The sequence below is a fragment of the Trachypithecus francoisi genome, unplaced genomic scaffold (genome assembly GCF_009764315.1).
Source record: "Trachypithecus francoisi isolate TF-2019V2 unplaced genomic scaffold, Tfra_2.0 Lachesis_group2, whole genome shotgun sequence".
NCBI classification, from domain to species: domain Eukaryota; kingdom Metazoa; phylum Chordata; class Mammalia; order Primates; family Cercopithecidae; genus Trachypithecus; species Trachypithecus francoisi.
Window position 1 is genome coordinate 71,200,990 of NW_022681465.1, and position 21,056 is coordinate 71,222,045.

At 33.6% G+C, this 21,056-nt stretch overlaps 1 protein-coding gene across 4 annotated transcripts in view; it reads left to right on the plus strand.

The window, feature by feature from the left end:
- The window catches only part of NIPBL (NIPBL cohesin loading factor), a 196,286-nt gene that overhangs the window by 99,392 nt on the left and 75,838 nt on the right, over positions 1–21,056 (plus strand). For 3 of the 4 annotated variants that reach the window (XM_033179374.1, XM_033179376.1, XM_033179375.1), the window contains 4 exons: positions 1,249–1,409; positions 2,635–2,731; positions 6,834–7,460; positions 15,668–17,293. In XM_033179374.1, coding sequence (XP_033035265.1) covers positions 1,249–1,409; positions 2,635–2,731; positions 6,834–7,460; positions 15,668–17,293 — 2,511 coding nt within the window. The remainder of the gene's footprint in view (positions 1–1,248; positions 1,410–2,634; positions 2,732–6,833; positions 7,461–15,667; positions 17,294–21,056) is intronic. The other variant, XM_033179378.1, reaches the window with a different exon arrangement.

The following is a 21,056-nucleotide window of genomic DNA, read 5'->3' on the forward strand; positions in this document are numbered from 1 at the left end:
TGATGCAGAGACAGCTGGTTATTCATATGGAAACAAGTAACATTGGATCCCTGTCTCACACTTAAAAATGAGTTTTACATGGGTTAAAGACCTAACTGAAAAACCAAAACTGTAAGGCTTTTAGAAGATACAAGTGACTATTAGAAATGTTTCCTACCCTTAGAATGATGAAAATTATTGGCAAAGATATAGAACAGTGGGAACTCTCATACACTACCAATGAATACAAATGGTCATAAGTAATCTGTTATTTAGTAAGGTTTAAAAATATGCATACCCGGCAATTTCACTCCTAGGTATTAGCACCCAGAGCTCTTACACATTTATAAAAAGAGTCCTCATGTGCAAGAACATATATTGCAGCGTTGTTTATGGCAGCAAGCATTTTAAGCAATTTGAACATCCACATAAGAAAGAACAAATAAATAGTGTACATCATACAGCAGAGTATATGTAATTATTTAAAAGAAATGAATTTAGGCCAGGCACGGTGGCTCACATCTACGTGTAATCCCAGTGCTTTGGAGGACAAGGCAGAAGGATCATTTGAAGCCAGGAGTTTAAGACCAGCCTGGGCAACATGGCAAGACCCCATCTCTACCAAAAAAAGAAAAAGCCAGGTGTGGTGGCAGGTTTCTGTAGTCCTAGCTACTCAGAAGACTAAGGCAAGAGGATCACTTGAACCCAGGAGTTTGAGCTGACAGTGAGCTATGATCATGCCAGTGAACTCCAGCCTGGGCAACAGAGCTGTCTAAAATAAATAAAAGAATTTAAAACTATATATATATAAAATATATATTATATATAATCTCAACATAATATTAAATGGAAAAACAAGTTATATAAGGATAGATACATATATCATCTATATAAAATTATAATGTAAAAACACAATGAATTACTTAGGAATATATTCATGCATAGCAAAGGTATAAAGATAACACATAGGCAGAATAAACTCAAGTCAAAATAGTGGTTACCTCTAAGGAGTAAAAGGAAAGGAGTAGAGGAGAGAAATAACAGATGAATGGAGATCTTCCACTATATTTGTAATGTTTTAGTTCTTTCCAAAAATAGATTGGAATCTGGCAGAGTGTTAAGATTTGATCAAACTAAGTAGTCAGTACATGAGTATCTGTTATATTCTCTTTAATTTCTATATGCTTAAAATATTTGTGAATAATTACTATTCTCCAAGAATGTTAAGAATTTTTTAATAAACCTTTTTTTTATTCTTATTAATTTCAGCGACGGTATCAAGTCCCATTGTTGCAGGTGGTTTGAGAAACATACATGATAATAAAGTTTCTGGTCCGTTGTCTGGCAATTCAGCTAATCATCATGCTGATAATCCTAGACATGGTTCAAGTGAGGACTACCTACACATGGTGCACAGGCTAAGTAGTGACGTATGTAATATATTATCATTAAGGTGATAAAATAGTTCTAATATTTGTCATATAACCTATTATTTCCATTTCAAAATTTGAATGATACCTACTGTATATCATTATACTAGCTACTGAGTACAACATGGCTCCTGCACATACAGAGTTTAGTCTAGAGCAGGATTGGTCAAGTGTGACCAGTAGCCTGAACCACAAAGTGAGAATGGTTTTTACGTTTATAAAGAGTTATTTAAAAAACAAAAACAAAAACAAAAAGCAATATGTGACAGAGACTGTGTGTGGCCCACAGAGTCTGAAATATTTATTCTCTGTTCCTTTATGTAAAAAAGTTGGCTGGCCGGGCACGGTGGCTTATGCCTGTAATCCCAGCACTTTGGGAGGCCGAGGCAGGTAGATCACAAGGTCAGGAGATGGAGACCATCCTGGCTAACACAGTGAAGGTCCGTCTCTACTAAAAACAGAAAAAAATTAGCTGCGCGTGGTGGCAGGCACCTATAGTCCCAGCTACTCGGGAGGCTGAGGCAGGAGAATGGCGTGAACCCGGGAGGCAGAGCTTGCAGTGAGTGGAGATCGGGCCACTGCACTCCAGCCTGGGCGACAGAGCGAGACTACCCCTGGAAAAAAAAAAAAAAAAGTTGGCTGACCCCTGGCCTCGAGGTTTAGGTTCTTAATGAAATACTTCAGTTTTAGGTTAATACTGCTCACACTAAATTTTTTTTTAAGATAATGAGCCTTTACTTATTAGTACTTGACTCCTTTTCTCTCTAATACTTGTACAGAGTTTTGTGTCTGAAATTTAATGTTGTCTTGATGTTATTAAAATATTCCATATTCTGGAAATTTGCCTTGTTATTGATTTGTTGTATTTTATGTAAGCTGCATGTGTCTAAGGATAATACAGATGACAATAAATTCTGCCCTCAAGACATTTACCAGCTGGTAGAGTACTCATAGCTCCTTTGGTAGAAAAAAGCAAACAAAAATGGAGCATACTAGTAATACAAATTTTCTTATTCATTGCCATGCTTAGGCTGTTGATTCTTTTGGATACAATTTCAATTCTTCTAAGATATACCAAGAAGAAAACAGGAAAGTGCAGAAGAATTATGCTTTTGAATTCCAACACTTTACCTGTCAGTAATTTATGTCTCTTATTGGTTCTCTTTAAGATTTCTATAAAGCCTCTCCTGTCATTCAAAGGATAAATTGTATACTCTATTTTTAGGATGGAGATTCTTCAACAATGAGGAATGCTGCATCTTTTCCCTTGAGATCTCCACAGCCAGTATGCTCCCCTGCTGGAAGTGAAGGAACTCCTAAAGGTACTACTGTAACTGAAATTTCCTTCTGTATATTTTATATTTCAAGTTGAATAAAGAACTCAAACTTCCTAAAGCAGATATTAAAAAGTTATTCTGTATTTTTTTTTCATTGTAGAAAAAAAATAAACCTGTACAAGCAGGTCTAGATCATGGGATTTAAATGTGTCCCTATTCATTGATTCATTCATCTTCCACTTACCCAGTAATCTATTGATAGGATTCTCAGATATATCCAGTGTCCATTCTCTTTGATAAATCCAGTGGTCTTTTCAAACCACAACCTTCTTCTCTTTAACATTTGAAATTTTTGATCAGCCTTCCTCTTTCCTCCAAAAAGACTTACTTCATATGAGCCCATCTGTTTTTCTCCTACTTCTTTCGTTGATACTTTTTTTCTTCATTAGCTCTTCTCCTTATTCGCAAGATTTCTATTATTAGACCTTCTATCACCCATTGTACTTTTTTCCCCAGCCATTTTATTAAGTTTCATTAACCGCATTGATTACTTTTATGCATAAAACTCCTAAATCAATCTTTGGCTCCAGTCTTGTCTCCCAAGTTGTAATTCTTCATTGCCAGACAAAACTTCCTTCATACCTAGCGGATATTTCAAATTCATGTTTGAAATGGTTTTCACTGTTCTTTCTGTCATCCCATCTCTCTTAATGCTGTTCCAATCCTGAATCATTGTACCTTAAAAATTTTAAGTTATCACAAAGTCTCTTCTCAACTAGTCATTTATCAAATCTAACCTGTTCTATGTTACATTCTTAAATCTCTCACGTCTGCTTTTATCTTTGCCTTTTAAAATTCTGTCTGTTATTCCAGGTCGAAGTTAAATGGGTGATCTTCCGTGGGCCCTCCCCTAATCTCCTCAAGCTGTTAGTTTATATTTTTTCTAAGAACTTATACTACTTTATGTACATGAATTTTAGTTTGTTTATCTTTGAATTCTCAAAGAACCTTGCATGGTCTTCTATCTGTAACAGATTCACAAAATTGTGAATTTAAGTCTAGGTTTGAGCCAGTTTCTAAAATACTTAAAATTGTAGTCAAATAGTTTTTAATTATCAGTTTGTTGGAAGAGAATACTGTATTCTACTTTTTAAAATTAGCTTATAATTAATTTTAACATAGCTGGTAATATAGTCTCTCAAGTCATGAGAATTTCTAATTATAGCCATCTAAAGCATAAAGATATTTTACCTCGTGTCTGCCTGATATGGTAAAGATCTTTTTTTCACTGATTGTATTCCTACTGTTTATTAAGGACATTTTTCTTTTTTTTTTTTCAAAATTTTTTTTAGATTTTATTTTACTTTAAGTTCTGGGATACATGTGCAGAACATGCAGGTTTGCTACATAGGTATACATGTGCCATGGTGATTTGCTGCACCTGTCAACCCGTCGTCTAGGTTTTTTTTCTTTCTTTCTCTTGAGACAGAGTCTCGCTCTGTCACCCAGGCTGGAATGCAGTGGCGTGATCTCAGCTCACTGCAACCTCCACCTCCTGGGTTCAAGTGATTCTCCTGCCTCAACCTCCTGAGTAGGTGAGATTACAGGCGCATGCCACCATGCCCGGGTAATTTTTTTTGTATTTTTAGTAGAGATGGGGTTTCACCATGTTGGTCAAGCTGGTCTTGAACTCCTGACCTCGTGATGCACCTGCCTTGGCCTCCCAAAGTGCTGGGATTACAGGCGTGAGCCACCACACCAGGCTTGTCGTCTAGGTTTTAAGCCTCGCCTGCATTAGGTATTTGTCCTAATGCTCTCCCTCTTTTTTCCTCCTACCCCCCAACAGGCCCTGTGTGTGATGTTCCCCTCCCTGGGTCCATGTGTTTTCATTGTTCAACTCCCACTTATGAGTGAAAACATGCAGTGTGTGGTTTTCTGTCAAGGACATTTTTCATAGGGTAAAAGTTGAGCTGTTATGAGCCATTTCAATTCTGTAAATTGTATGAATTTTCGGGGATAAAAACCCAGCTTCTGAAAGGGAGAAAAACTTCCAGAGTAACTATTTGTAGGTTAGATACATATCCCACAAATGTTGTCAAGGTGAGAAGTTATTTAGATTGCCAGGGAAAGAGAACAGGGAGATAGGTGATTGATCTAGATAACTAGCTTTTTTCCTTCTGACTCTTGAGATTAGATAGATAAATAGTAGATAAACTTTAGATAGAAATGGAAAACTTTAAAGCAAATAACCTCACTAATATTATTCATCAAAAGCTTGAACTTCTGTCATAAAGTTGTTTTCCAACTAGTTTTGAAGGGTAAGTCAGTCTATCTTGATTTTTAGATTAATTGTTAGAATTTGAAGTTTGTTCTAAAGTGTATATAATTTGCCACATAGAATTTAAATACAAAGACATAATGGCATATTACAATTCAGACTTAAGACAAATCTTGTTTTAAATCTTCAGGTTTGTTAACAACATAACCTTGGGCAAATTTGTTAACCTCTATAGGCTTCATGTTCCATTTCTGAAAAATTTTAATGATAATACTCAAGAATGTTGTAAAAATCAAGTGAACTGATATGTAAAGCACCTTTTACAACTCTGACACAAAATGTTAGGTTCATTTCTTTTTTTTTTTTGAGACGGAGTCTTGCTCTGCCGCCCAGGCTGGAGTGCAGTGGCCGGATCTCTGCTCACTGCAAGCTCCGCCTCCCGGGTTCACGCCATTCTCCTGCCTCAGCCTCCCGAGTAGCTGGGACTACAGGCGCCCGCCACCTCGCCCGGCTAGTTTTTTTGTATTTTTTAGTAGAGACAGGGTTTCACTGTGTTAGCCAGGATGGTCTTGATCTCCTGACCTCGTGATCCGCCCGTCTCGGCCTCCCAAAGTGCTGGGATTACAGGCTTGAGCCACCGCGCCCGGCCCGGTTCATTTCTTTTTAATGTCTAATATAAGCTGAGTCTAAAGGGAAAAACGAATGATTGATATGACTTCAGACTAACATTTATAGTTAATTGCTCCCATATCATCTTTATCACACTTGATTCAATGAAGTTGTATGTTTATATATAACATTTAAAATACATTAACCTTGCTAATTGAAAGTCCAGATTTATGCGTCATGGAAAAAGTATAAAAGTGGTAAAAGCTTAATTTAAGGCAATTCTAGGTTTAAGTTCTGTCTGTAAAAAAAAAAAACTTTTATCTTGACCAATTTTTACAATTTCCTACAAGTTTTTAAATATTTTATAGTTTAATGATAAGAAATGTATACATTATTAAGATGCAGTTATACTATTATCTCTGAAGCATATCAGTGCACTTTTTCCTTCATGTCTGAAGGAGAATTTTTGTCTGAAGGCTTATTAACTAGGATAATTTTTCCATCTGATTATTTTTAACACTTTCCTGTTTCATATAACATTGGTTGATTTAATGGACTCTGGGCTCAGTATATTTTATTGGGCCTTGAAATTTACTGAACTTATTTATTTTTCTAATAAAAAGAGGATTAGCAAGCTGAAGCGAGTATGTGAATGATGTTAAGGGAGAAAGAGAAGACCGCATAAAAGTATAAATCAATACTTTGCCACCAGTTTTTGAAGTAAGTAAAGGCTTTAGTAATTGTAAATTGACCCCTTGCTTTTTGTTATCATCCCAGTAGTATTCATGTGAGAAGGTCTCTAGGATTAAATTGTTATTTTTGTGTAATTTAACAAAAGCATACTTATTCTTTCTTTAATCAGGATATATCCGTTTTCCTAGATAGTCCATGAAAGAACAGAGATGGTCATGCCCAAAATATTTGTGTTGTATCATCTTTAGAAGAAATGAACTTTTTACCCTTATAAAGCTAAATATTTGTACATTATAGGCACAAAAATTAGAAATAATACTGGTCTGAAAAACTGAATACTCATACTTAGATTCAAACCTAGGTTTTAGATTATCTACTAGCAAGCTAAACAACTGTGTGGGACAAGTCTTTAAGCTTTCTTTTCATCTTTTGTAAATAAGTAGCTTGGATTATATAATTTCTTATTTTTTCTAGCATTACTATATTGTCACTTATTAATATTTCTATCACATTGTAAGAAAATGTGAAACCCACACAACTGTTATTTCTATTGAATTATTTTTCTAGGCTCAAGACCGCCTTTAATCCTACAATCTCAGTCTCTACCTTGTTCATCACCTCGAGATGTTCCACCAGATATCTTGCTAGATTCTCCAGAAAGAAAACAAAAGAAGCAAAAGAAAATGAAATTAGGCAAGGATGAAAAAGAGCAGAGTGAGAAAGCGGCAATGTATGATATAATTAGTTCTCCATCCAAGGACTCTACTAAACTTACATTAAGACTTTCTCGTGTAAGGTCTTCAGACATGGACCAGCAAGAGGATATGATTTCTGGTGTGGAAAATAGCAATGTTTCAGAAAATGATATTCCTTTTAATGTGCAGTACCCGGGACAGACTTCAAAAACACCCATTACTCCACAGGATGTAAACCGCCCACTAAATGCTGCTCAATGTTTGTCGCAGCAAGAACAAACACCATTCCTTCCAGCAAATCAAGTGCCTGTTTTACAACAGAACACTTCAGTTGCTACAAAACAACCCCAGACTTCTGTGGTACAGAATCAGCAACAGGTATCACAACAGGGACCTATATATGATGAAGTGGAATTGGATGCATTGGCTGAAATTGAGCGAATAGAGAGAGAATCAGCTATTGAAAGGGAGCGCTTCTCAAAAGAAGTTCAAGATAAAGGTAAAATAATTCATTATTACCACTTCATCATCTGGGCAAATATGTAATTATAGTGTCAAAAATTCTTTTCATATTACTTTTTTTCTCTTATTTTGTATAATTTATGTCTACTCAAGTATGTATTTTTATTAGTAATACTCATAACACAAGTTAAATTTGTAACAATTTATTGTCTGAAACAACTATATGAGATTTGGTAATTCTCTACTGTAGGTCTGTTGCTCATTATATACTATATGATTTTACTTACTTGTGCTTTTCTGCTAAAATGAACATTAGCATTTCTATATGACATGTATACTTCACAAGTTATGTTAATATTGTGCACCTTCAAATTTTTTTCTGCTGAAACAAGGTTAAGTACTATAGAATTATTTTGAACAGATACATTTAAGAAAAGCTTATGTGTATGCTTATTAGGCAGTTAGATACTTCACTTGGTTTATGATCCTACTGGCTTAATAATGTCAATTTTTTTAGTAAACAAATCATGGAAAGTTAATATTAAATAGCAAACCTTAGAAATTAAGGGTCTTTTGGTGGTAATTACAGTGAAGTGTTCCCTTTCATCTGACTAGTATGTTAGGATGGAGTTTCAAGACATACCTGGTCTGTGAGTTTATGAGCTTTCCTTGTGCTTCATAATCAAATAAAAATAAATCCCTAGTAAGTTCCTAGTAATTTGGTATACACTATGTACAAAATTTCTTTCATGTTTTAAGAGACTGATGAATCAGACTGATGAATCAGTGGTTGAAATTAGCAATAAAATTGATGAATTTGATTGCTATATAAATGCATATACACATTTGATCAGACCAAAAGCATGCTTTATGATTTAATTTTATGATTAAAATATTCTAGGTTGATTTTCAGTTCTTTTATTTCTTGGTAATGATAAAACTTCTTGATATTGGATAGAGCTGATTTTTATATATGATGTGTTCAGTGTTTGACAGGATCATGACTAGATAATTGTGTTTCTATGCTAAGAAACACGCTGAAGATTAATATTATATCTCCTGCCTGTCATGATGGCTCATTTTAATGTTATTGAAAAAAATGGACTGTATTTAGTAATTGTTGTACTACAATGTTTGCAACATATGTAAATCAGAAATAGATGCAAATAAAGAGATTGCTAGAAGTCTTCATTTTACTGGCTAGGGAGCTGGGATTTTTTTCTTTGTCTTTTTTTTTAAAATATAGATTCAGGGGATACATGTGCAGGTTTGTTCATGAGTATATTGTGTGATGGTGGGGTTTGGGCTTCTAGTGAACACATCACCCAAATAGTGATCATAGTACCCATTAGATAGTTTTTCAACCTTGGCTCCCTCCCTCTTTCCCCCATTTTTGAGTCACCTGTGTCTGTTGTTTCCAACTTTATGTCCGTGTGTACCCGTTGTTGAATTCCCACTTATTAGTGAGAACCTGTAGTGTTTCATTTTCTGTGTACATTATTTCACTTAGGGTAACTAATGGCCTCAAACTGCATCCGTGTTGCTGCAGAGGACATGACTTCACTCTTGTTTATGATTGTGTACCGTGGTATATATATACCACATTTTATCCAGTCCACTCCTGATGGATGCTTAGGTTGATTCTGTAACTTTGCTATTGTGAATAGTGCTGCGATAAACATGAGTTCAGGTGTCTTTTTTATAAAATAGTTTTTTTCGCTATGGATAGAAACCCAGTAGTGGGATTGCTAGGTCAAATGGTAGTTCTGTTTTTAGTTCTTTGAGAAATCTCCATACTGTTTTTCATAAGGGTTAAACTAATTTACATTCCCACCAACAGTGTTTAAGTATTCCCTTTTCTCTGCAACCTCTGTTATTTTTTGACTTTTTAATAATAACCATTCTGACTGGTCTAAGATTGTATCTCATTGTAGTTTAATTTGCATTTCTCTGATGATTAACGATGTTGAGCATTTTTTTAAATGTTTGTTGGCTGTGTATACGTCTTCTTTTGAGAAGTGTCCGTTCATGTCTTTTGCCCACTTTTTAGTGGGTTTTTTTTTTCTTTTTGTAGATTTGTTTGAGTTCCTTATAGATTCTCGGTATTAGACCGTTGTTGGGTGCATAGTTTGTAAATATTTTCTCTCATTCTCTAGGTTGTCTGTTTACTCTGTTATGGTTTCTTTTGCTGTACAGAAGCTCTTTAGTTTAATTGAGCCCCATTTGTCAATTTTTCTTTGTGTCGTATTTGCTTTTTAGGTCTTAGTCATAAATTCTTTAATTAGGACAGTGTCCCAAAAGAGTTTTTTGCAGGTTTTCTTCTAGGATTTTTATCACTTGAAGTCTTAGAGTTACGTGTTTAATTCATCTTGAGTTAATTTTTGTATAGGTGAGAGGCAGGAGTCCCATTTCATTCTTCTGCATATGGCTAGCCAGTTTTCCCAGCACCATTTATTAAATAGAGTGTCCTTTTTCTGTTGTTTATTTTTGTCAACTTTCTTGGAGATCAGTTGTTTTTAGGTATGTGACTTTATTTCTGGGTTCTCTATTCTGTTCCATTGATCTGTGTGCCTGTTTTTATACCAGTACCATGCTGTTTTGCTTACTGTAGTCTTGTAGTGTAGTTTGAAGTTTCCTAATATGATGCCACCAGCTTTGTTCTTTTTGCTTAGGGTTGCTTTGGCTATTCAGGTTCTTTTTTGGTTTTATATAAATTTTAGGATAGTTTTTCTAATTCTTTGAAAAATTACTTTGGTAGTTTGATAGGAATAGTGTTGAATCTGTAGATTACTTTGGGCAGTATAGTCATTTTTAATAATACTGATTCTTCCTATCCATGAGCATAGAATGTTTTTTGATTTGTTTGTGTTATCTATGATTTCTTTTATCAGTGTTTTGTAGTTGTCCTTGTAAAGCTCTTGCACCTCCTTGTTTAAATGTATTCCTAGGTATTTTATTTTGTGTGTGTGGTTATTGTAAATGAGATTGAGTTCTTGATTTGGTTCTCAGCTCGAATGTTACTGGTGTATAGTCATGCTACTGATTTTGGTACATTTATTTTGAATCCTAAAACTTCACTGAAGTTATCAGGTCTGTGAGTCTTTTGGAGGAATTTTTTGGGTTTTCTAAGTATGGGATCATTTCTTCAGTGAACAGAGATAATTTGACTTCCTCTTTTCCTATTTGGATGCCTAATATTCCTTTATCTTGCCTGATTGCTCTGGGTAGGACTTCTGGAATTTTTTTTTAAACTAGTAAAGTTTTGATATTAAGGATGAAATGTTGCTTGTACCTTTTCTCTTTAGTTTGCAGTATGAGGTTCAGGAAATAAATACATAGGTTCCAAATTATATCTCTTCCTCTAACCTTTTATAAAAGTATATGCATGTCAAATGAAAAAAGTAATATTACTCAGCTTTTCTTATTAACTTGTTCAAAATTCCTGAATCTTAGGATAGTCAGTTTTGCAAGAAACATACAATATTACAATTCCCTGACCAAGATATGTTAGTTGCCCTGATAACTGAATTTTTGCATGACCTTAAATCTGTATTATGGAAAAATGTGTTCTTGAAAAAGAATGTACTTTTTAAGTGAATTTTAATAGTTGTTGATAGTAACAAAAACAGAGGAGGAATGGTGACCTATTTTTATGTATCATATTTGTTGAATCCAAAGTTTCTACTTACAAAAATGGAATTAAAATAAGGGTCATGTATAGTTCTAATTGCGTATTAGCAAACTTCTTTTATACTACTAACTTTCCTTTGGAAAAAAAGAACAAAGTCAACAGATACAACATATTGTTCTTGTAGAAACTTGTGTATTTTATTTTCAATTATCTAAATAGTTTTTTCTGTAATCTATGATGACATAGTTACAGATAACTGAAAAGTTGAATGAACAGAGTTGACATTCAATTTTGGTGAAAATACAGGTATGTGGTGATATCCTGAGGATTAAAGTAGGTTTTGCTGATTTCATATTGTTGTCATTTCTAACTTGTTTTCTGAAAGCCACCTTCGTGGATTTATAGTCATGTATCACATAATGATGTTTCATTTCACACTAGACTTTAAATACAGTGGTGGTCCCATAAGAATATAATATTGTATATTTACTCTACCTTTTCTATGTTTAGATATGTTTTAGATACACAAATACCATTGTGTTACAGTTGCCTACAGTATTCAATATAGTAACATGCTGTACAGGTTTATAGCCTGGTAGCAATAAGCTATACCATATAGCCTAGGTACATAGTAGGCTGTATCATCTAGATTTATGTGAATATACTATATGATATTCATATAACAGAGAAATCTCCTAACAATGCATTTCGCAGAATGTATCCTGTTGTTAAGCAATACATGACTGTATTTGAAAACTTTTGAAACTTAGATGCCACCTAACCCTTTTGATTTGAACTTGGCATATTGCATTCAGTTTCTGCATTGTGTGATGGGATGGTATTTGTTATATAAGAAGTTACCCTGAGATTTTGCAATGACTAAAAGTGTGTATATTGATCCAAGGGTGTAGGTGAGGTCATAAATAAAAGCAAAATTCTTCTGAAGTGGTGGTTTTAGAGCCCTTAAGAGATGAAATACTTCCTTGAAATTAATTTGTCCCTAGTTACCATTATTTTTACTTATTAAAGACTAAATGTTAAAATCGACATTTAATGTATTCAAACATTTGGTACTGAGGACTTTTTTTTACAGCTGTTGTGTTACTGGTGCTGTGGAACAGGCAGGACTATTTGTCTGGCCTACTAGTTTATAAGTTTGTTTGCCAATATATTCATTTACTGTGAGAGAAATATTCCACTCAATAACCAGGAATCAATAACACTATACCTTATAAATAAGATTAGAAAGTTCAACAAATGTAGAATATTTGTGGAATTCAAGTAAAGGGATAGAATAGTCTTAAGAAATGTTTTACCTAGGCTGTGGCAGACCCTATTGTACCCTTGTTCTGCACAAGAAGGACGTTTGTCTAGCTGTTAGGTATTTATGTCCCTTTGTCCTGTTCTCTCTTCTTTGAGCAATTCTATATATACACTGATAAAGCAACTTTGTAACCTAATGTTTTATAATATTCCAAAAGGACCATTTTCTCAATCTTTTTGTTCATACTTTTAGTGTCTGTAATTACATAAATTAATTTTAAAAGGCTATTCATCTTTCTTTGCTTCTGGGATGACCTGTCATTAGATATTAATACCTTTTTCATGTGCTGAAAATTTCTGCTTTCCTTTATCAAAGAGGGGGTTCCTTTGTTCATCTTTGCCTATTTCATCTTTTCCCAAGGTCCACTTTCCATGTTAGCAAGTATAAGGAATGGCTCAGCTTCACTAATGTTTATATAATGTTACAATATTCTTGCACTATAGCCCTTGTTAAAAGTCAGTTATTACCTACTGTCATTTGGAATAAGAGACTGGGATTTGGTACAAGGAATAGGACAATTAGCCACTCAGCTTTTATTGTGGTTGAGGGGTGGTGTGTTTTCATTGTACTTAATTGGCTACCATGTATACACAATTATTGTGCTTTCTGCTTTAAGTGTTTTCATATATCACTTGTAGATTTAAGTAAGTGGTGTAGTTTGTTTTTCTTGTAAGCATAATTGAGTTCAGAATTTCTGTAAGGGCTGGATCTTATTTTGAGAATATCAGCATCTTGATGACAAGTGTTGGTTTTGAGATTACGATAATCCTTTTGTATGCATTTTCTTTAGGAATATATGTATTCTAATAGCTAATCTTATGGTTCCCAGTGCTGAAGAGGGCTTACAGGTAATCACTGTCCTAAATACAAGAATGATTCTTCATAGAGATGACTTTCCATGATTATTAGGTGGTTATGATGTAATGAAGACTCATAACAAAAGTGGTTGAACAAAAGTGACCTGTACAGAGTCAGAGCGCTTTATAAGGAGTAAGCTCGTGGTGGAATTGAATCAGACCAAGTGAATCAGAACATACATCCTCTTAACATATCTAAGAATCCTTGCCACAATAATGAAAATTTTCCAGGTTTTACAGGAGTAAAGTACTTTTCGGTAGTTGAACGATTAAAATTTTGTATTAAACAGCATTTTATATATAGTGGAAAAAAATGGTAAGATGTTTCCCAATCTTAATTACTTGTGTGCAAATACTTTCATACATTTTTTGGTTATAAATAATCATAGGATTCGTAGTTTAAATAAAAATATATCATTTCTTTGAAATTAAGATATTTGTTATTGTATTTGCTAAATTTTCATTTTAATGTCTTAAGGTAAATCGGATTGAGGTTAATAATATATAAACTCTTGAGTATTTTGGAATCCTTTAAAAGTCAGCCCTCTAGGATATGCTAATGTTTTTCTGAAGACACTGCATAAAAGAGTGAGCCATAGATATCTTTAATCTTCAGATGCCAGAGAGCTATGTCGTTGTACATCTTAAGTATGATTAGGCTACCATTTTAGTTACTTTTACAAAGCATAATTCATCAAAAATATAGAAAGCTTAGGTTATACTGTTTGAATTTCTAGATTCTTATAAAAGTTTAAGGGATGAGTATAAATTGATAAATCATCTTATGAGATATCAATTGGTTTGCCCTATGAAAAAACATAAAGATGATTTTTGAATGGCAGAACATTCTAAAAGAGGATTCGATAAATATAAATTTAGTATTCTGATTTCTTTTTTAAGGTATTGACGTAGAAAGCTTCCTATAAATTCTTACCATGTTAGTTTTAGCTGGTGGAAACAATCTAATGATAATATATTATACTTTAGAATTGTTATGGTGGTGTTTTACAAATGGAGCATGTGTGGTGTTAGATTTGACTGAATAACTGAAGGAGCAAAAGGACTTCGTTTTACAAAATATAACTAACAAATATCTTAATTAAATTGCAGTTACATTTGATTATATTTTAAACTGGCAAGAACTGCTACTTCCCACTTTAAAAAGAAAACAGTGGAACTTTGCTATATAAAAGAAGCATTACCATTAGGAAAAAAAAATCACAACTTGGTTCTCTTAACAATAAGGAGCCATTTTTCAGTTGTCAGTTTGACTTTTAATCTTGTGATACCATCTTCCTTATATTCACATTAGTGAATATTACAAGAGAATCTAGAGATTGTCTTGTTAAAATAACTAAGAATGACTTTTAAAACATACTCAAGCTCAGCAAATAAACAAAAGGAAGCCAAACCTGAAGGTACTATAATGTAACCATTCCCAAGACCTAACTGGAGATTTAATTTACAGAAAATGACCTAGCACCCTCATAAGTCAGAAATGGAATCATACACAGAAATATATAGATGTTAAAAATACCTTCACATTTTATTGCAGTGGTGAATTTGTGTTTGTCGTGTGTCTTTACATTTAATAATACTGTAAATTATTTCTTTCCGAGACCAGAATAGACCCCTAGAACATTATAACTTTATGTCGAAGAGTAGGAACAGTTTTCTTCAGTGGAAGTTGCTTAAGACAGGATTCTAATTTATACCTGTTGCTTCCTGATTTTAAATTTTCTATACCTTTGGTATCTGTTGCTTCCTTATTTTAAATTTACTTCTATCTAACATTGTGGTTAGCTTTTAAACTCCTTTCACTCTTTTAACACTTTAAAGAATTTGAATTATTGATTAAAGTTAAATGACAAATTACTAAATTCATTTTTTAAACTCATTTTTTTCCAATGGTATGGTATCTATTTTATTTCTTTTTTTCCATACTTATCTTAGATACAGTAAAAGCTTATATTTCCTGTTTGGTATGTTGGCAGATTTGGAGCTTTTTATAGTTTTTCACTAACAGTTAAAATTAACCTGAATGAGACTTTATGATTTATAACTGGTTGTTTTATTCTTAGGAAAAGAATCTGATTTATCTTTAACATCTATGAACATAAATATATGTTTGTATTTGGTACATTATAAGTTCTATTCATTTTATATTCTTACACTTATTTATATCCTTAAAGAGTATGCAGTTAAATTCTTTTTACTGTATTTATTGAAATTTCTCAAGCATATTTCTTCAAACCTTGGTTTTCAAAGTATTGTGTCATTCATGCTTACTATTTTATGTATGCATATGTGCATTTGCATTTATCCAGTTTTAAAACATAACCTTAAAAAAGATAAACAACGTCCATAGGGTTTTTAATAAGATAAGAATACATATCTATTACTGATATCGAATATTTATCTTTAAATTTCAGATAAGCCTTTGAAAAAAAGAAAACAAGATTCTTACCCACAGGAGGCTGGGGGTGCTACAGGAGGTAATAGACCAGCTTCTCAGGAGACGGGTTCTACGGGAAATGGGTCAAGGCCAGCATTAATGGTTAGCATTGATCTTCATCAGGCAGGAAGAGTGGACTCTCAGGCTTCTGTAACTCAGGATTCAGACTCCATAAAAAAGCCTGAAGAAATCAAACAATGTAATGATGCACCTATTTCTGTTCTTCAGGAAGATATTATTGGAAGTCTTAAATCTACACCAGAAAACCATCCTGAGACACCTAAAAAAAAGTCTGATCCCGAGCTTTCAAAGAGTGAAATGAAACAAAGTGAAAGTCGATTGTCAGAATCTAAACCAAATGAAAACCGATTGGTGGAGACAAAATCAACTGAAAATAAGTTAGAAACTAAAGTTGAGACCCAAACAGAAGAACTTAAACAGAATGAGAGCAGAACAACTGAATGCAAACAAAACGAGAGCACCGTAATTGAGCCTAAACAAAATGAAAATAGACTGTCTGACACAAAACCAAATGACAACAAACAAAATAATGGCAGATCAGAAACAACAAAATCAAGGCCTGAAACCCCAAAGCAAAAGGGTGAAAGCCGGCCTGAGACTCCAAAACAAAAGAGTGAAGGGCGTCCTGAAACCCCAAAACAGAAGGGTGATGGAAGGCCTGAAACTCCAAAGCAAAAAGGTGAAAGCCGCCCTGAAACTCCAAAGCAAAAAAATGAAGGGCGACCTGAAACACCAAAACACAGGCATGACAATAGGAGGGATTCTGGAAAGCCATCTACGGAGAAAAAACCTGAAGTGTCTAAACATAAACAAGATATTAAATCTGACTCACCTCGGTTAAAATCAGAACGAGCTGAAACCTTAAAGCAGAGACCTGATGGGCGATCTATTTCTGAGTCACTAAGACGTGACCATGATAATAAACAAAAATCAGATGACAGGGGTGAATCAGAGCGACATCGAGGAGATCAGTCTAGGGTTCGAAGACCAGAAACATTGAGATCCTCTAGTAGAAATGAACATGGCATTAAATCTGATAGTTCAAAAACTGATAAACTAGAACGAAAACACAGGCATGAATCAGGGGACTCAAGGGAAAGACCATCTTCTGGGGAACAAAAATCAAGACCTGACAGTCCTCGTGTTAAACAAGGAGATTCTAATAAATCAAGATCTGATAAACCTGGTTTTAAATCACCAAATAGTAAAGATGACAAAAGGACAGAGGGTAACAAGAGTAAAGTAGACACTAATAAAGCACACCCTGACAATAAGGCAGAATTTCCAAGTTATTTGTTGGGGGGCAGGTCTGGTGCATTGAAAAATTTTGTCATTCCGAAAATCAAGAGGGATAAAGATGGCAATGTTACTCAGGAAACAAAGAAAATGGAAATGAAAGGAGAGCAGAAAGACAAAGTAGAAAAAATAGGATTAGTTGAAGATCTAAATAAAGGAGCTAAGCCTGTAGTTGTTCTACAAAAACTGTCTTTGGATGATGTTCAGAAACTTATTAAAGATAGAGAGGACAAATCAAGAAGTTCCCTTAAACCTATCAAGAATAAACCATCAAAGTCAAATAAAGGTAAGAATACTGATGTCATTTATAATATAATCGATTTTAAGTGCTAAGGTTAATAAGTATTAAAAAGGAAATTTACAAAAATTAGAAAGCTACTACATGAAAATATAACATCTATGTCAAACAACAGTAAATTTTTTTCAGAAGTATAGATAAAGGTTTCCAGTGAATTTTTTTTTCCCCACAGTTTTTTTCTTCCCACCCACTACTCAAGGTAGTTATGAATCTTACTGCTATTTGGTTACACAGAGATAAGTTATTTGGCTGTTTAATTATTTCTTATATTCGTTATTTCTTATGTTAATCAAGTGAATGTTGTATTACAATAGCTGTCTTTAAAAACTCTATAGTCTTACAATACTATATTCTTACAGACCTGTGTTTGAGCTAATTATCGATGAATAGTTTGTATAGTTTAGAAAGTTATATAAAAGGTTATTTTTCATTTTGTGGGGGAGATGGTTAGTTAAATATGTTTTATATTTTTAAAACATATCTTTTTGTCCTTGTTTATGCAAAGGTAATAGGGAATGGTACTTACTTTTTAAATTTGGTTAAATTGTAAGTTTGTGGGAGGCAGGGGGACTGGTTATTTTTGCATGGTTTCTGAGTTAAATTCTCTGGTTACTTGAGTAAGATTATTTCCAAAGGGAGAAGAATGTCTTAAGTGCCAAAAAATAATGACCATTTGTGCAGAAGATATACTTTTGTATCCCGTTGTACACAAGTATTTAAAATAACTTTTTTTATTTTTAAATAGAGATGAGGTCTTCCTGCTTTGTTGACCAGGCTGGTTTCGAACTCCTGGCCTCAAGTGATCCTTTCATCTCAGCCTCCCAAAGTGCTGGGATTATAGGCGTGAGCCACCATGTCCATGCAGTCTAAATATATTGAGGTGTAGTGAAGGCAATAGAACTGAGAGTTTATTTGATTTTGAGTTTTCCTTCTGTGAAAGAGAATTATTAAGAATTTAGATTTATACTTATATATAACCAAGTATATGAAATCTGGAATTGCATTGGCTAAGATGGTAGCCATTACCTTTTTTGGCTATTTAAATTTAAATTAACTAAAATTGAAAGTTCATTTTGTCAGTAGTCACACGTGGCTATTGGCTACCATATTGGACAAAACAGAACATTTGCATCATCACAGAAAGTTGTATTGTATAGCACTGCAGTGCATTAGGAGATATAAAAAGTGTGTGGTTATTGTTTTCATAACATGCTGTTGTAACTTGTCTACCAAGAAAATTCTTTGAAAACACATTATAAAGAACTCTATTCAAAGAATGACTTGTGGCTAATCTGTTGTTATTCTTGCTTGGTGTTCATCAACATTCATTTCTTCACTGTTAATTTATTTGATTTTGTCTTATAAAAATGAAAAAATACTGCCTTCTGAGTTACTAATATTTGTGTTGAGTGAAGCTTTTAATTTTTAAATTATAGCAGTTAGACTTACCAAAAATCAATTAAGACATCAGCCTCAATTATTAAGTAGCCTTTTTTATTTAACTGGAATGCGTCTTTTCAGAGTTACTTGTTAATATAAAAGAGGTTGTAGAATGCGGGGGTTAACACCAGAATTGTTTTCTTTTAGGTAAAGATTTTATTTAAAATTTTTTAGTGAAAGTTTGGGAGTAGCTTATATTTATAAACTAAAGAGTATGGCTATACAATTTTAGAAGAGTCAGGTGAAAGATGGAAAGTGGTACCCTCTTGTTCCTTTGATCTAGACCATCTTTCTCTCCCTCCCCTCTCAGCTTACCCTAGCCTTGCTTTCTAAACTCTGTTCTAACAAAGAGTCTTTTACAACTCCTTAAAGAACATCCAGAAGTGAATATAGCTTTTAGTTAGTAATTGCTATATTATTTCACCTGGTTTTTTCACATGCAGTAATATGGCCTATGAATAAGTTTTTAGCACCAAAATGCGTTTCTGATAGTATACTTTTAGTGCAGATGTATGTACCTGATATGGTCATGTTAGTATGTAAGTAAGCTATCTGGGTGTCTGAGTGATGTGTATGTATGTGTACATGTGCATGTTTGTGTATGTATACACATATATTAATGTAACTGCAATTACAATAACAATCCTTTTCATCAAAAAATACTATGTCAGTGCTTAAATTCATTTCAGGATACCGTGTAGCTATCTTTTATGTCTTAGGATCCGTATCTTTTTTTTTTTTTTTTTTTTTTAGTAATGTTCTAATTTTGGTTTTATTTTAGATTTTTGCTACTCAGTTTAAATAGCAGAGTTGGTTAATTGTGGATTTTTTTAATTGCATGTACATGAAGCACAGTTGTAGATTACTGACCCTTTGTAGTATATATTGGGATTTTATTTGGAGATTCACAGAAAATCACATTTTGATGTGTTGATGATTTTCTGAGTAAAGGAATTAGTCTGAATATTGCTGGGATACTTTTATGGTTGGTTCCTAGGACCAAAATTGAAGAGCCATAAATTTCCATCTTTTAAATATTTTACCAGTTGTTCATATAGAAAATATTCATTCTTTAGTATATATTTTAAGCTGATAAATTTTGAGTGTGTGATAGAGGTACAGATTTATTACTCCTATTTTAGATTACTTATTTTTGTCTTTTGTATGAGCATGTTAAATGTAAAGTGGCATTGTTACATTTGATTTGATTTCTGTGGCAATATGTCTATATCCCTAGTACCTAACAAAATACTTCATACATAATAAAATTATACTTAATGCCTATTGAATGGAGACGATGTTGTCACCATTTTCAGGAAAAGCTTTTGTGTACACATTAAAATTAGATAGTCATCTTTTATGTTCCCATCAATACACCCTAGCTCAAGAGTTACTTATTTTTCGGATCCTGCTTCCTAAATATTGTAGTAACTTTCTTCACCCTGTCAACTACCTAGATTTTTTGTTAAGATCCAAAGAAAACCTGCTTATAGTATTATGTGTTTAGTTTTTCTATCACACTTATTTTGATCTACAGCAGTTACAACATGGGATTAATATTATTCCCATTCTTATCCTGCTTTGTCAACTTCCCTATCTTTCCATCACCTTGTTTATTCCTTGTGTGGGAGGGGTGGAGGGGGCAGTCAGGCAACGTAACCCTTTGTAGAATTCTTTTTAAGTACTTCAAATATCTTCTAAAATATACTTCGATCAGTATGTTACATGCCAAAAAATATTTTATTGTTAAAAATTTTATTAGAATATTACCCTAATGTATAATGTCTCTAAATTAAAATAATAAAGTTATGAGATCGTTTAAGATTGGCATAATCTCCCAACATTTTGGGAGGCCAAGGTAGGTGGATCATTTGAGGTCAGGAGTTAAGACCAGCCTGGCCAACATGGTGAAACCCCACCTCTACTAAAAATACAAAAATTAGTTGGGCACGGTGGCAGGCACTTGGTAGTTCCAGCTACTCAGGAGGCTGAAGCAGGAGAATCGCTTGAACCCAGGAGGAGGAGGTTATAGTGAGCTAAGATCGTGCCACTGCACTCCAGCCTGGGTGACAGAGCAAGACTCTTGTCTCAAAAAAAAAAAAAAATTGGCATAATCATCAACTAACATGTGCCTTCAGTGTTATTAACAGCTTAGTATCAGTAATTACAAACATTTGATTTTGTTTTGGGGTTTTTTTTTTTTTAATTCCAGAGTGTCTCAAAATAGCTTTATGTCTAAGGAAACCATTTTTCCTTCTCTCTCCCCCTTCTTCTTTCCAACTAGTATATCATTCTCCATTATGTGGACTCA